The sequence below is a fragment of the Pithys albifrons genome, chromosome 5 (assembly GCF_047495875.1).
Source record: "Pithys albifrons albifrons isolate INPA30051 chromosome 5, PitAlb_v1, whole genome shotgun sequence".
In the NCBI taxonomy this organism is placed as follows: domain Eukaryota; kingdom Metazoa; phylum Chordata; class Aves; order Passeriformes; family Thamnophilidae; genus Pithys; species Pithys albifrons.
In genome coordinates this window covers 41804523-41821246 of record NC_092462.1, presented here as the reverse complement: position 1 = coordinate 41821246, position 16724 = coordinate 41804523, and the positions used below count along the sequence as shown (strand labels likewise).

General features: G+C 38.4%; 1 protein-coding gene across 3 annotated transcripts in view; it reads right to left on the bottom strand.

The window, feature by feature from the left end:
- Nucleotides 1-16724, bottom strand: part of WWC2 (WW and C2 domain containing 2) — a 103203-nt gene that overhangs the window by 53836 nt on the left and 32643 nt on the right. For all 3 annotated transcript variants that reach the window (XM_071556285.1, XM_071556286.1, XM_071556287.1), the window contains exon 2: nt 11985-12094. In XM_071556285.1, coding sequence (XP_071412386.1) covers nt 11985-12094 — 110 coding nt within the window. The remainder of the gene's footprint in view (nt 1-11984; nt 12095-16724) is intronic.

The window sequence follows — 16724 nt, the reverse complement described above, 5'->3', positions numbered from 1 at the left end:
ATACACAACTTTCTTTTATGGTCAATAGATAGAGATGGCTGCCCTTAGAGAGTAGCTCACTCCATCAAAGACATTTGGGGCCAAACTGCTTTTTTGAGGTGTCTCGTTCTTTTCACTGACTACTCAGGTATAACTGAGTAGACTGGAACAGCCCTTTGTCTCACGATGGGCTTCAGGTCAAGCATTTTAACTCCAGCAGCCACACAGAAGACAGACTTGCATAGGATATGTAGACAAGTGGATCAGACATAACATAGTGGTATATGTTAAGAAAGTGTATGATAAGATCAATCTACTTGTAGGTGTTAAGATTTTATTTTTACTGAAAACATACAAAGAGGATGAATTATGGTTTAATGTTCAACCTTGTCATTATCTCCTGACTTAGTTCAGCACTTTTTGAAGCTGTACAATGAATATTCTTCCTTTAAAGCTATAGTGAGCACAAAAACATTCTCATAAGACAGAGCCATGACAAGTTCGAAATGCAAACAGGCACCAAACTTCCCTAGGTTACATACTATAAATCTGCAGAGATCTACAGAGAGAGAAAGTAACATTCAGTATCAAACTATTTAAGTGTGAAGTATTTACTTCAGATTTTTTCTGCAAAAAAGTAGGAGGGAGGTTCTCTGGGTTAGACTTCTACCACTTCAGTCCTCCGAGTTGCTTTACTGTGGAACCAGTGCAGGGCTGGTGGCGGGTGGAGGGAATGAAATGGGAACAAGTGGCTGAAGACATGGAGAGAAAAAAGAACTGCAGCAGAACCACTGTGATTGCTCTAAACTGTAGCTGAAGTGCACTCTTGGGAGAAGGCACTCTCTCAACTCCATATATGAGAACAGATTTTTGTAACAGTGGAAGCTGATAAGGGCAGGTTCTGGTTAATAAAAATTTTCAATACCAACTATCAATTTTACAAAAGACTTTTCTCTTGATAATATTACACAAACAAAAAGACATGCAAAGAAAAAGCAGCATCCCATAAAACTAATCCTGTAGAATCCTAAACTGACAACCTCTATGGAACTACCAATGCTTTTAAAATACACAAACACCCTCTCTCCACCATTTACAAATTTGACATTTCTACTTGGGAAAGGCATTTCTTAGATGCGCACAATGGATGCATAGAGAGTATAAACCACATAAACCCAAGTGTGGTGCATAAAAGATTAAAGCAGGGAAGCTTTATACACAGTTGGTTTTCCAATAAGCCCAACAGGAACACTCCCTCCAAAAAAACTAACTACAGCTACTGGCACACATACACATAGATCCATGTTTATAGCCACCTGCTCTTTTACACAAAGATATTGGGCACACAAAGAAGCAAATCGATACCTTTTTTTCTCCTAAATTGGCAACACATGTTCCTATCTGTGCCCACTTATTGTTGTTGTGCTTTAACACACTCCACATTCACAGTTATTTACACAAGATAAGAAGTGCTGTTTTCCAGAGTTGTCCTTTTTTGTGAAGCAGGATGAAGAGCAAGAAGCAGGATTCTCATGGGTCAATGATCAAATACGATAAATGCAGTTATGGTGGTTTTTCAGAAGAATGTAATGATGTGATTGTGTTTTAAGAGTGCAACCAGCAGCCACCAAATAATCTTACAAGATTGGAAGGTCTCATCTTCGAGCATGTTGTAGGTAATTGCTTTGTAGGTTTTAAGTGAGGATTGCTCAACATGCAGCCCAAAGACCAAATGTAGCCTGCAGAGTTCTAAAATGTGGCCTACAGATGCCCTGTCCTTGTGACTGTGAGAGAAGGACAAAGCTGATCAGCAGCAGATTATTTTGTATTGCTGACAAATACAATCCAACATTTTCTTTTTGCTTCTCCAAGCCACAAGTACAAAACAGTACTATAATTATATATGAGCTAACAACTTTTATACTGATAGTCATAAATGAGTTAAAGGTGACCCTGCATTTTAAAAATCGTGCTCTGTAACTTCAGCATACCAAGGCTGAGCATTTGCCTGTATAAGTAGCATGGATTAGTCAAATTACTCTTGGCCAATTCTATCTGCTCATATTTTATTCTGGAACAAACACTCAGTTGTGAAAATACAACATCAGGGAAAAAGTCAAGCAGTATGGAATGACTATCCCAGAATTGTTACTCAACTTCTACCAAACAGAGAAGACTCTAAAGTATTTTTCACTGTATTCTTCTTAAATATTATGAAGTGGAAAACCCAAAAAACCCTGTATCACTTGTTTGGCAAGTTGTTCATATATGTAAAAACATGGCCTTGTGTAGTAGCACCATATGTTTATTCATCTATACTTGTCAATTATCTCCATTTTAATCATTATGTTTACCCCATGGAGGAAAAAACCCAAAGAGAGGACTATGGATAACACTTCTGGTATGGTAGCCCTGCATTTTGAAAGTATGTTCATTTGAGCACATGTACCTTCTAAGAGCCAGTAATTTTTTTTAAAAAGCAGAGTTCTTTCAAAACCAAATATTTATACTTCTCAGAGTAAAGCCTCAGAAAGATAAGAATTTTTTTTCTTAGACAAGAATTTTCAAGCACCTGCTGCTAAGGTCAAACTTATATGCACAAGAATATTATTGGGATAGTTACATGCAAGTCATCGAGGGAACAGCTTGCCAAACATTTCAAAATGAGTTGTGAAGCCCTTCATGCTTAAACATAAAGAACATCCAAACTTTTTCCTACCCTTATTATTCAAGAGCTGATTTAGAATAAACTAGGGAGATCTCATTCCTTTTTAAGGCAGATAAACATTTCCACTGGTGACTGCAACAGAATGCTTTATAACCTTGTCTGCAGCACACGCGAAGCTTGCAGCAGATTGGGGAGAGGTTATTTCTGCCCATCAGGTGAGGAGTAAGCACTGGTAATGAACATTAGACAGAGCCGCAGAGTTGCATCTGTTCTAGAAAATGTAAACTGGACTTCAGTCATCTGCAGTGGAGACAGAACACACCATTCCCACTGGCAGGGCCTCTCCAAAACTTTCTGCAGAAACATAGGTATGAACTAAAGGAGTCTACTTAAAATGGATCTTTAAACAACTAAGAGTTGTCCATCAGGCTCCATGAAGACCAACACTTAGATTAAAAAAAAGTGTATGAAACAACTTCGTCTGTCCAATCACAATGCAAAAATAATGAACCATAGTAACAGAAAGGAGAGGGTGGTGGTGAGTGTAATATTCAAATTATGCGTTCCTAATTTGACTTAGTTTTAGCATCATTTGGCAAAGCCACTTGCAAAGCAAAATTACTCAATTCTATTAAGAGATCTTAATTTAAAACCAATTATTTTAACTTGAAATAAATTACTGCAAGTGTGGAGTTAATAAATTTACGGAAAAATAATAAGAAATTTATTTCCTCCTATTTTTAAAGATCTGAGTGACCACCCACACTGGGGGGAAATTCCGTGGTCTCGCCCAGGAGAACTCACAAACTCCAGGATGGCATGCTCCACCCAAGGGAGTTTCTGTGCACTGGAATGGTCACAGCCCTGTAACAGAAGAGGAAGCTGTGCTGGCTTTAATCATACTGCTATTCATGACATGCACTCTTCTTGTCTCACTGCCAGCTACGTTTCATGCAATTAAACCCAGAAAAAAACCTGGCCCAGACAATAGTTCAAAATCAAAATTCCAGAACAGACTTTATGCCTTGAAAATTTTCCTTATTCTTTTGGCTGGAATGTGCTTCAAGGACAGCAATGTTATGTATGATCTGCGTAATTATACATAGGATATATATTATACATGGGATAGAGGCGATAGTAAGGCATGTCAATGTTTTTAAATGAGATATTTTCATACATTATGTTCCTGTCTACTATCAAGCAGCTCTGCCAGATTTTTACAGTCTACTTGAACAGAAGGAAACTATTACCTTATCAGCAGTAGATCTTATTTCCCTAAAATACATGAAATTAAAATCCCACTAGAAAATCCCACAGGGAAGGGAATGGCTCCCTGACGCCCCACTGTGAGACATGAGAGAATTGGACATTTTACTACAGAATTAACAATATGTGGAAGCAATAGTTTTGCAACAACTCCACTTGCCAAAAAAAATAATAGCGTTGATTCGTTCTAGAACAACCCACATGTAAATTGTGTTCAGTCAGACACACTGCATTTAGGCAACACAGAGAACAAGTACTCTGAAGCAGTCCCACTTTAAAAAAAGCGAGATACACTAGATTGCTACTTGAGGATGACACATATGCTGCAAGAGGAGACAAAAACCATGACATACTATTCCTTCTGAAGGGAGAACTCTCATCCATTTAAACACATGCCCACATTATTCCAACTTGTAAATGTTGCAGAATCACCATCTCCAAAGAGAGGTTATTCCAACAGAAACTCACTGACCTGGCAATACACGAGGACCAGAGACCCAGTATCTGTAGAAAGGAGAGCAGGGGGAGTTGCATGCCACAGCTGCTGCTGTGCAATAGCTCTCTTTTTTTCGGTAGGGATGGTTTCTACCACATCACCTCAAACCCACACTCCTCAACATCACAGATTCACAAGTTCTCTTTTACACAGTCTCTGGTGCTAACTCGATTCAGAGCCAAACCTATTTGATGTACTAAATCCACCCAAACACTGACTGCCTCCAAAAGGTAACACAATAGCAGATGCATCACGTTCTGGCAGGTTAGGTGAGTTGTGATGTTACCAGAGGTCTAATGAGCCACTATAAAGGAGGAAGAACCACACAGCTGGGGCAACCACCTTTTTTTTTTCGCAGCAGTAAGCCCACTTAAGTACTTAAATATGGATCTACTAATCAGTACCGTGTACCTTCTACCTCATATAATGGAAAATTGTGGTCCCGTGGTGTAATGGAGGGCACTCTGGACTCTGAATCCCAAGGTCGTGAGTTCGAGTCTCAGTGGGGACCATCCCCTGGCAGTTCAATGCCTCCCTGCCATCCCATCCCGTCAGATCTCGGATGCTCAGCAGGGTCAGCCCCGGTTAGTACCGGGTGCTGTGACAGTCCTGAGGACTTCACTGTCACTGTCCAAGCTCGCTCAGCCGTGGCAGATGGACCTCAGGACTGAAACGGTGGGGCCAGTTCTGCACACACTGTGCCTCACCTAAAAAATCCACTGCGCAGGCTGGAAGGGCACATGGGGAGAGCCCTGCCCAAATCTTTGTTCACAAAGTCTGGCCATACATACATACTGGAAAATTTCATTTACAGGAAAACTTCCGAATCTGGAAACCAGAACTACCAGACAAGAGATGGCAAAACTGCAGTGGCTGAATCCTGAGTAGTTCTGAGAGAGTAGTTCTGACCAAGACTCAAAACCTAAACTGAACAGCTGACTACAATCAGAATTGCTCATCACTGGAGCCTCTCCTGAACCCAGTGGCTGAAGAACATGCAAAAGCTAAATCCAGACTGGTTTTTCAACAGCAACCAATACCTTTGCTATGGTAGGATTACATTCTACTCCACAGAGGTGGTTTGGGAGGGAAAGCAGTTTACTGCATGCTAAGAGCAAGCCCCTGAAAAAGGGCTGCAGGGCAGTCAAACCAAAGCCAGGCACACCAAAGGAGAATCAAGATTTCAGTGGTATCTTGCACAAAAATGTCTCTAGATGGCACAAAAAAACCCAACAACAACCCTTTGACATATAACATTAGAAGAGGAAAAATGATGTCTGACACCAACTACCACAGGACAATATGAGTTAGCTTAGTGGTGGGTGGAGAAAGCAGTTTTATCAACAACATTACTTAATCACTATGGACGTGTTTATTCTACAAGCATATCCCACACTATTTGACAAACAAACTTTCAAATATCCAGTGCTTCTGCCTGCGAAACAAAAACACACTAATGAAAAAAGTGCAAATATTACTACATTGTACTTCAACTGGCATTACAAATACTGCAGGCAACTGAGATGCAAGTCAATGGTTAGGAAACAAGCAAATGCACTAGCACTGGCTTCTGGGGGAATAACCGAGTGTTACCAGACTGTCTTAAGGAATATACTTTATTATTTACATAGCAAATGCTTTCTGAATGCCTTCTTTTTTTTCTTATTCCTTTCCCCCGCTTTTTAAAATACTTACAAAAGTAAAGAGAGACTTGGAGAAAAATTAGGTTATTTAGAGTATGTTCAGAACTGACCACTGACCTCTCTACAGTTTGCTTCCTAACATAGAACTTTCACACAAAAATGAATCCTCTCTTTCAGACACCTTCCTCACTTTTCCATAAAATAATTCTGTGCTTGAATTTGAGCAAGGAGAGTAAATGAGAAGTCTTTCCAGCTATACTGTCAAGGACAAGCAGATTTCCAAGAAAGATTTATTCAAAAATTTTCACTATCAGCTTCCTCTAGATATTGGGTAGCATATTCTTATATATCTCGGTCAAGTACAGTAGAAACTCTGAGCACCTTTTTCTACACTATCAAGAAAGCATGCAATGTTCTACTGCTAAGGCAAGCAGAACTAAGACATAAGAAAAAGATGCAAGTGTGATCTTTACATAAATGCCAGCAGGTAAAATCATTCTTAATCCAGAGCCTTCATTGCTGAAGCCCCCCCTTCTGCAGCCAGCATGCACCAGATTACTCTAATCCCCTTTTATAGCCATGGCACTGAGAAGACATTTACCTACAAGTAAGATTCAAGATAAGATATACCGGTCTTGGGTTCCACCACGGGTGTTTGCTGACAGTAAAGTCTCTTCACAATTATTTGCATGTCACCACTGCTTAGAAGGTGGCAGGTCATGGGAACAAACTGCACATCAGTGATCATGATACACCATTGGATTCCCTCAAGCTATTGGTAATTGCAGACTCATGGTGGGATTTTTAGATTTCTTCCTTTTCTGAAAGCACAGTCTGACATACTTTCATAGATGCAGGTGTACTGGAGTCCCAGGATGGAGCAGAGAACAGTCAGTCTATCCGCAAAAGTCCCTGTGTTAGATAAACCAGTAGCACAAACATAAACTAGCATGAAAGCCTTTCAGATTACAAGAAGAAATAGAACACCTGTAGTTAAAATATTGTGCTGTAAGTGTCAAACAGGGAAGGTAATAGTTAGGCTTTGAAATTTTAAGAAGAAAGGATACCTAGAGTGGAAATAGGGACGTTTGATGAACTCTGTTCAAGACAAACCTCTTCACCCATTTGTTGTTGTTTTTTTAGCATTGCTGACTCAATTTTATTCTTCTTTGCAGATGAAACAGTGATAGAAAGCTGTTTCTGGGAAAGGTACATTCATGCTTTCAAAGGGGACAACTAAAACTAAGTAGGGAGGAGCCACAGAAACAGAGAAGGTAGTTGTCCAACTCTTATTTGAGTAAAAGTGCTGGAGTGCAGGGCAGGCAGAAAAACCATCATATGGAATACAAAGTACAGAATGGCAAAATGAAAGTGATGTGATGGTCTGAAATTGTACCGGCAAGGAAGAGCTATTCCTTCCTATCATCATCATCTTTCAAATACTGTCACTCAGTTTCTTTGCCACCAAACATTACTAACAGCAGAGTACATCTTTCATAGCTTAACTGGATCAATACAACAAAGAAAACAACCACTTGCCTTGTTACTCCTGAGACTGAATATAAGAATTGAAGTAAAGGTGCTAAGTTATTTAGGCACACACACAGGGTGCTGAATGCAAGGCAGAACTTGCCCCAGTCTGGGATACCCTTAGTCTATTCATGTCAAGCCAGAAGCAGAAGTTTCCCTTTCTTGCTCCCATTACCTCCACAGATCTTCATCTAAACACATACCACACAACAATCTGGATCAGAAACCCTGAGCAGCTGGGGGAAGAGGGACGAGGCGCAAAACAACTCGCACCTCAGGAAGCACAGCCCTTCCCCATTGTCCATGTTTACTACACAGCCTCACACTGCCACAATGTGGGGCAGGAACCAGAGCGAGCAACAACTGCTACTTTAGCTGCCACCACCACCCGAGAAGTGCACCTGGAAAGCACAGCCTCAGAGTCAACATTGCTTTCTAGTAAGCCTGCACAGGGCATGGAACAGATGAAAGTTCAAGGGTGTAATTTCAAGATGCCTTTAACCACTGCTACTATGAAAAATAGCTGTCCTCTGTGTCTTCCACATGACTGTTCTTTCATATCCCCAGGTCACCTTCCCTTTCTTGCTTGCATAAATAGAGGTGAGGGAAGGAGAACAAATAGCAACTTTTTTTTTTTCCAATACCAGATTAGTTTCAAGTCAAATCAGCTCCCTGATCTGATTCACTGTCTGGCCATGCAAATGTTCATGCCAGTATAAGCAAAAACATTGCAGGGACAGAACAAAAGGCCAGAGGTAGCAACAGAGCAGGGGACCAATTCTTTCAAAGATTATACCAGCTTAAAAGTGTTTGCAAATCCAAGCTCTAAGAGCACATATGTTTGCATCTCAGACACTTAATGCTTGATGCTGAAAACCCTGCTGAAGAATTGCCTGCAGACATACAAAATAAAGTGGAGTAATAGTTATGTGTTATGTTTAGCATTGCTTTGAGTTCCTAACCATGTTGTTTAGCAAAACTAGTAAATGTTAGCAAATTAGCTGAAGTAGATGAGCACATGAGAACATGCATACAATAATATGAGTGAGCAGCATAAGTTATAACATCTTTGGACACTCTCAAATCACAGTAATAAGAATCCTGAACAAAAGGAACTCCTCAGGCCCTTGCCACCAAGTAACATCTCTTCAGTCATGCTCTCACAAAGGGCACTACTGAACCACAGGGAAAGCATTTAACTTCTTACAGTATTAGTTACCCACATCATATGCATGCTCTGCCTTGCCAGATGGCCTGTAATCTGGTCTCCCTTGAAGCTGAAAGCATTACATTAGAACTCCTAATTGGGGTAATATATTCATAAAGTAATGACCTCAGTCAGTGTTTCTCAAAGTGTGTTACATCATCCAAAAGGATCATGAGAACGCTCTAAGGCAATCAGTACAAGCTTGAAAAGAACCCAAACTATATTTGGGGAATAAAAAAAAAAAACAAACAATAGAAAATACGAGATGATAATAAAACTAAATTACACCTCAACATATTGACACCAAAAGAATCTGAGACATTGTTCTACAATTGCAAACTGCTCACAGACAGGTCTTAACCCTCTGCAGAGGAGAGATGAGTTTGCACTGGCAATTAAGGAAAGTAGGCTTTTCTCAGGCTAATGTGAGAGAAGAGAAGGAAAAGGACTAAGACAAATAATTACACAGACAACAAAAATATTTAGCTATTTTGAAAAAATAATATATACATTGACTTGCATTTTTCTTTAAGAACTGATATTAAAGTGTAGACTTTTTAGAACTTTGCATGGTCCAGCCTAGTATTGCTTTCTCAAAATCAGTGGGAGTTCTGCAAATATCCGCCCTTCCAGAAGAGTGGAATAAGTACCTACCTGAAAACTAATGGAAATTCCATCCTTAACATTTTCAGCCTTGAATTTTTAACAGAAAAGTGGTGAACAACCACAAGTAAGACCTTCTGAATTTACAGTCCATTGCCCTAAGTTCTAGCCTGGTCCTTGTAACTTACTGGGTTGGTTTGAGAAATCTACCAAGATCAGAGCCGTTGCAGTAAAACCGGACCAGGTTCTGTGGGCAACCTGAAACTTCATGATTGGATCAGGCACACAGTAGGAAAAACATTAGAAAAAGAAATAATAATAATGACAGATAATAGAGAAGCTGTTCAGAATAAGTAATTATGGGATGCAGGAGGAGAGAATCAATGTGCCTTCCCTCAAACGTTTTGCTGAAATAAATCCAGCCAGAAGGCAGTGAACATGAAATGTCATCAGTCACCTCTCCCTACCTAACATATGGAAGCAGATTTCTTCCCAATGTGCCATCCCCTCAATATGCCACTTTACGAGTCCTGAAATTCCACTTTATCCAACCTGTTTTTCAGGCATCTATCCATTTGTTCCTCTTCCTAGCAGTAGCAACAGGTTTTCTTCTTTGTCCAGTAACAGAGAATTAACAAAACAACTTTCAAAAAAGTAAAGGCATCTTCCTTGTTCTAACACAGCCATTGCCCTAACAGAGAATTTTAACAGTTTAAATCCAAAAAGCATATCCAACACATCTGAATTATTACAAAGTTAATAAAGCAGTAACCAGGCATAAAACCTGTTTTTTAGAAAGGCATTCCCCCCTTATTTCAAGTGACCTCCCCACTAGAGATTTCAATGGCATTAAAACAACACATGCACCCTAGTCAGATAAAGCAAAAGTTATAATCTCCACATTTGGCACATCAGAAAAATTACCTACTTGTAAGATTCTTAGGCAGTTTACTTCCCAACAACTCAGGAGTACTCTCACCAAAACACTGTGCAAAATACAGTTTACGAAACTAAAACATACAGCTTTACAAAATAAGATGTTTCACTGAAATTGCTACAAAGAAATACATACATTAATGTAAGAGGAATCAAATGCACTTCTGAATAAGGCATGAAAACCACTTTAAACATATACCAATGTCCAAAGCACACCATTTTGATATCCATCAGGCACATTAACATGACACAGCTAATCAGACTTGTCCCAGCCACAGAAGACACGTATACAGATGGATATACACAACATGAGTGTTTGCAGTACATTTACAATATTTAAGAGAATTCCAAGACAATGTTGTCCAAGCCTCAACATCTTATAAATATGTGAAGAAAAATTTCAACTTCTGAATAGCTTATAATAATCAGAAATAGTGTTCAAGAGTAAAGAAAGTATTAAACTTCCTTAAAAAAACCCAACAAAGCTACTTGAGATTTTTAGACTTGATTAAATGTTTTGAGCACACATTAAATAAAAAGAGCACAATTACTAGAGCAGTCATCTGAAAGCACTTTCAAAACACTCAGAAATGTGAATTGCCTTTCAAAATTTTACAGCTTTATGTTCTATAGTTTTAGCCAAAGCAGAAGTTAGAGACAAGTTCAATCTGGTAATAGCATTTGGATTAAGAAGCAAGTTGCTTCTTTTTTCACTTTTTGAATTCAGTCAAGGATGTCCCTATTTTTAAAAGTTCACAAATGTCTAATATCATATGTAAGATCAGAGGACTCTCATTGCTATTCCAATAAAGCAAGGCTATAAGAGCACAAAGAGGTTATTGGGTGGGATTCAGTCCAAGATTAGTTATCTGGCTGTAGGTGCTCAATAAGCACAGCTGATATCTAATATCATATTCTAGTTATCAAAGTAGTAGTCCAACCCAATCAAAGGAGAATAAATCATCTCGTCTTCAAAGCGGACACCCAGTCAGCTACAGCACTTTACGTGGCACTGCCTGTACTGACTAGAGAGCCACTGACTACACAAGCAGTTCAGACACTGCAGGGCTGATTCACGGGCCCATACATTTGAGATGCCATGCATTGCAAGCCTTGTCTCCAGCTCTTGTTCCAGAAGGCTACTGGGCTGTTACTGCCCATGCCATATCTACTGTGCAGTTGTCTCTGCCAACTTAAAGCACCTGAAATGGGTGTTGACAGCTTACTATTTTTTAGAGTAAGTATACAGCACTGCTAGCACAAGTGTAGGTCTTACTCTCAAACAGAATCTCTGCTATTGTGCTGTTAGAGACTATTTCTGAAAAAATACAAAAAGGTATAAATATGGAGTAAGAAATTCATAAAGAGGACACAAAAATGCTTTCAGAGTTATATTTATTTCACTAACTCTAAATAGCATTGTATTCCAAATTTTGCTAGCTTTGTATGGTTTAGACATAATTTCCATGCAATTAAAAATATGAAACAGATGTAACCATTTTTCTAGCAGCAGATTTTCTTGTAAGCCTTTTAGAGCCAATAATGTTATACCAAAGGGCAAATTTTCCCCAGCACTTTGATTCTAATCAAGAATTCTGAGTCTAATCAAGAAAAATCTTCTTTTATAATCAATACAGCAAACTGAAAAATACTTACGGTTTATGTGATCAATAAAGTATACACCAATCTGAGGATCATATGCAGCCTCCCATCCCCACGGCAACTCATTCCCAACACAATCCGCAAATGACAAGGGCTTTGTTAACCTACAACAAAGAAACAATTTAATGGCATGGCTGTTCTCTCTTCCATACTCATGTTTGTTATTCATATGAACTCCTTTTATGACAGAAACTGAAGAAAGATGGAAGGGGAAAGGAGGGCAAGTTATTTTCTCCCTCTTAAAGTTTTGGCTCTTGACTGTTTTTCCCCCATTCCATTCTTCTGAATTTATTAACTCCAAGAACATATTATTGCAAACAGTTTTCAGTCCAGGAACTCAAGTGAAAAATGCACTGCAACATCTTTCACATTTGATAGTGAAAATTAAACAACAACCAAGAGCTTGTAAAAAAACCCCAAAAACCAAACATTATCTACATTCCTATTTGTCACCAGGAGAACTGCACTCTTCAACCTTGAGTCAGAGAAAAGAGTACAAGATTTCAAGATCATTTTCTCTAATGGCCACAGACAAGAAAGTCAGAAAAGAGAACACAACCACCCAAGATGCAGTTATAGCAGCACTCATCAATCCATGCATTTGAATAAAGCAAGCAGTAGTATGCACAGAATAGACATTTTACAAGTAACATCTAATGGCCTTAGATGGCCACGATGCTTTTTTTAAGAAGACAAATGATTAAAGTTTTCCATTTTAATAATGGAGGACCTATTTGAAACACAAAATAGATCGATAAAAATATACATGGGCTCTTTTCCAACTGAGGCTGAGCAAAGCTTTACATGATCATCTTTTTCCCTTTCTTTAAAAAAGAAATTAGTATTGAATTTCCTGTTGATACATCTACAGATAAATGCCATCTCTGGTATACTGACATATTTAATAGGAAGAACAAGACATTTAAGGTTTTATTGTCACCATAGTGACAATAAGATGAGTACATATCCAGAGTTTTAAAAAGAAATCCTCAGAGTCAGATTATCAAGACCAGTTTGTGGGACACAAGCAGCACTCCTTTGCTTGCTGCTGATTAAGTTCTATCACCAAAGGCTCTTTTTTCACCTTACCATTAAAATTCTATATAAATAAAAAAAGCTAATCGTCTAATTCACACAGGCTTTTCTGTGTTTCATGATTTTTTAATTACTTCCTCACCAGAAGAAACTAATTGATTGACATTTTTCTGAGAAAAGAAAGAGAAAAGAGTATCACACTTTACCTTCTACAAACTGAATTGGATTTTGCATAGAAAACACCAGATAGAAACTACCTTATAAAATTACTGAATTCTTTATGCAGCTGAAAAAAACAAATTCGAACACAAGTTTGACTTAGAAATTACAGCCCCACTATTATCTTCATTACCATCATCAAGGTATCTGATCTATCAATTCTTTTAAGTAGGACATAGTATTCCTCCAAACTAGGAATGCAGAAATCACAAAGAACCAAGCTCTTAGGATTCAAACCGTTTTGAATTGTGCTTTTTTTTTAAAATTTTTAATGTGAATCCATTTCCTCTTATTTCTCCAGTTTACAACATAATCCTATGAAGGTTACTAACACTTAATTTGAGGTTCTGAACAAATTTGCAGGTGTAAGACTAATTCACTTATTTATTGCCACTTTGAAGTGTGCAAAACCACTGAACACACTGAAAACTATCACAAAATACAGGTGAGATTACCAATGCAGAATTACATCTGGATCACTAGAACATAAAAATATGGCCTATAAGCAGCACAACCAAGCTGTCAAGTCCCCAGTGACTTCCAGAGAGAGAGCGGGTCCGTAGTTGGGCAAGCCTATCTGTTCTACCCTCTCACACTACTGACATACATTCTTATATGCAGACACTGGCACAGCTCTGAGTGAGGCTGCTCCAAGGAGCTCTCCAGAAACCCCAGCTCTCTGACATGCCACCCTGCTCCTGACCCTCCTCCTCCTCTCAGGGCAGCAGAAGCCACACAGCTCAGCAGGTTAACAGCTGCCCAGTGCTGCCATATCAAACACACCTGCCCAAATGCTGCCTACTTGTAATTACCAGCATCACTTCAAAGATCACTGTTTTGTTGCAAATAGTAATAGCTAGAGAGAAAGAGATGGATCTGAGGAAAGTAAAAAAAGCCTTTTACAGCCAGGATAAACACAATCACAGTTTCAGACAGGCAGCACACAGCAGACTGAACACGGTATCCAAGTCATGATGTTCCCAGGCCACTACTGCTCAGAGGAACATCAATCACATAAAAACAACAGTCCTTTGGTCAGTCACATGAACAAGATGTGCCAGCTACAAGGGTACATCTTCCTGTGAAGAAATCCTGTCTCAAATTTGATTACAAGGGTAGATTTTCATGAAATATCTTAAATTGAATAAAAATAAATGTTCAATGTTACCCTCAGCCTTAACATTATAATATTAACTCAAAATTTAATTCATGTAGTTCAAGTAGAAAAAATATTTGAAATACCATATAGCAACATAGGAATCATAACAAACTCATATAAACATGGCCAGATGGTCTGTAATAAATTAATTTAGAACTCTGCATAAGCATTCAATTCTTTCACCAAAGATATACACCAAAGCTAACAATAACAAGACATGATTTTTAGATCACCTCTACAGGAAGGATATAAGCCCAGTACTATCCTGGCTTTTCATCTGTGCTCCACAACAATTTTAGTTTTAATTAAATATGGACTTCTTACTGTAATAGCACATTCTGTAGGTTAGACTGCAGTCGACTCTGATCATGCAAATGTTCTGTACAGGTGTTACCATTTGTCTGAAATCAGATACTGTGGGAATGAATAGCAGCCATTCTCTCATCCCAGACACTTCATACATTAAAGCAACACCAAAAACTGTGGAAAAGTACTTGAGTGACTCCCTCTGCATCTTAAACAAAACGAGAAGAGGGAGATAGAGGCCCAAAAATACAGACAGTACTGGACAAATTGTTCTATGAATTCTGCTCTGCTGGATCATGCTTGGACATCGCATTCTTAAGATCTGAACTGTCAGAAGAAGTGCTCCTGAGGAGGTTTTTAAAACATGAGAAAGTTTGTACAAAGTAAGATCACAATTACTTCTGTGTAACAGTCCCACAACTCTCTTTTTCGTCCCAGAGTTTTTTAGTAGCACAAGATTTTCTAGTCTGATGTGTACTTTTACAATTGAACAACAACCAGCACAATGTGATACCTGATTGCTTAAGGCCCTCAGAACTGTCTCAAATAAACAGTATTTACTTTCAAAATACATATGGCAAATAGATGAGATTAACGTGACATGAAGCAAGAGAAAATTTGCAAGACAAAAGCTGAAAGCAGTTACGAGATGCATTTGGAAAGGAAATAATATCCAGGAACAAGGACTGAAGGAATCTTGTCAGTGTGAAGATCATTATCTGTGGCATAATAACCTATGATAGATGGACTGCCATTGCATTCATTAACTGTGACCCAAGCAAAATGAGGTTTATTGCACCATAAAAGAGGATTAAGTGCTGCATCTCTAGGGCACTGATATTCGGAGGTAGTTCATAATACTGTTTCAGTTTGTAGCCATCAATTTACATGTTCTTAAAAGAATGCCAATACTCCAAAAAGGACAACTTAAAATCCACATTTAGCATCCAGGGAAGTTCAATTAGTTAACAAAGGCGTGGGTTTTTTTTAATGCATATCATTAAAAGCTCAAAATATCATTAAAAGTTCAGATATTCTCAGCTAGGGGCGTTTTGGACTTTTTTGAACCTTAGCAAACAAGAAGCAGGTCTGTATAACAAGTGGCTATTCTTAGAAAAACCAGGAAGAACAGTATGTAATTCCATTATATACATAACATCTAATTGTGTTATTGCCAATCACTTCACAGATGTCCTGGGAAACCTAGGAGATAGATACAGCTTATAAATTGCAAAGCTGTATTATCATATCAAATCCACATTTTTCTTTAAAGTTTTCAAAATACAGAGTTATCTAAGCTCTTAAAATGTAGTTTCTACAATGATAAATGTGTTATCATTAACATTTGTTACTGCACCTACAGCCCTGGCTGTAAAAATAAGTCTGTATATGAATCTAAGGTTAATAATGAATCACAGAATACTCTGAGTTGAAAGAGACCCACAAGGATCATCATCCAACTCTCAAGCGAATGGCCCACATGGGGATCGAACCCACCACCCATAACCCATATTGTTGGCATCATGCTCTAAAAAATGAGGCTGATGATGATGTAAAATGGTACTGTAACCTCAGACTGATGGATTGTCAATGCAGAAACACTGTTCCATTTGGATAACTTTTTTTGTTTGATGTAGACCACATCTTGTGGTCCCTAGATCCCAAAAATACACAGAAGACAGGCTTTTTCTAAGGTCAGGGTTCACAAAAATTGAGAAATTTTCTACATATACTAGTAAAACTTACTGTCTTTCTGTTAAATATTTCACATCCCTGTGATCTGAGAGTATCAAGGTTCATGTTCTTAAAAATGTATATGTGGATTTGCATATATACACAAACCACTTTGAACACATTGCTCTATGCAAGAGAAATGCTTCATTCCACTGCATTCCTCCTCTCTGACCCCCTTTTTTCTCCAAAATTCATTCAGGATTAAATCAGTTGAACTGAACTATAAGTTACCCATATTATGATTAGGACTCTATCAATAGAAAACTCTGGACTTCAGTCTT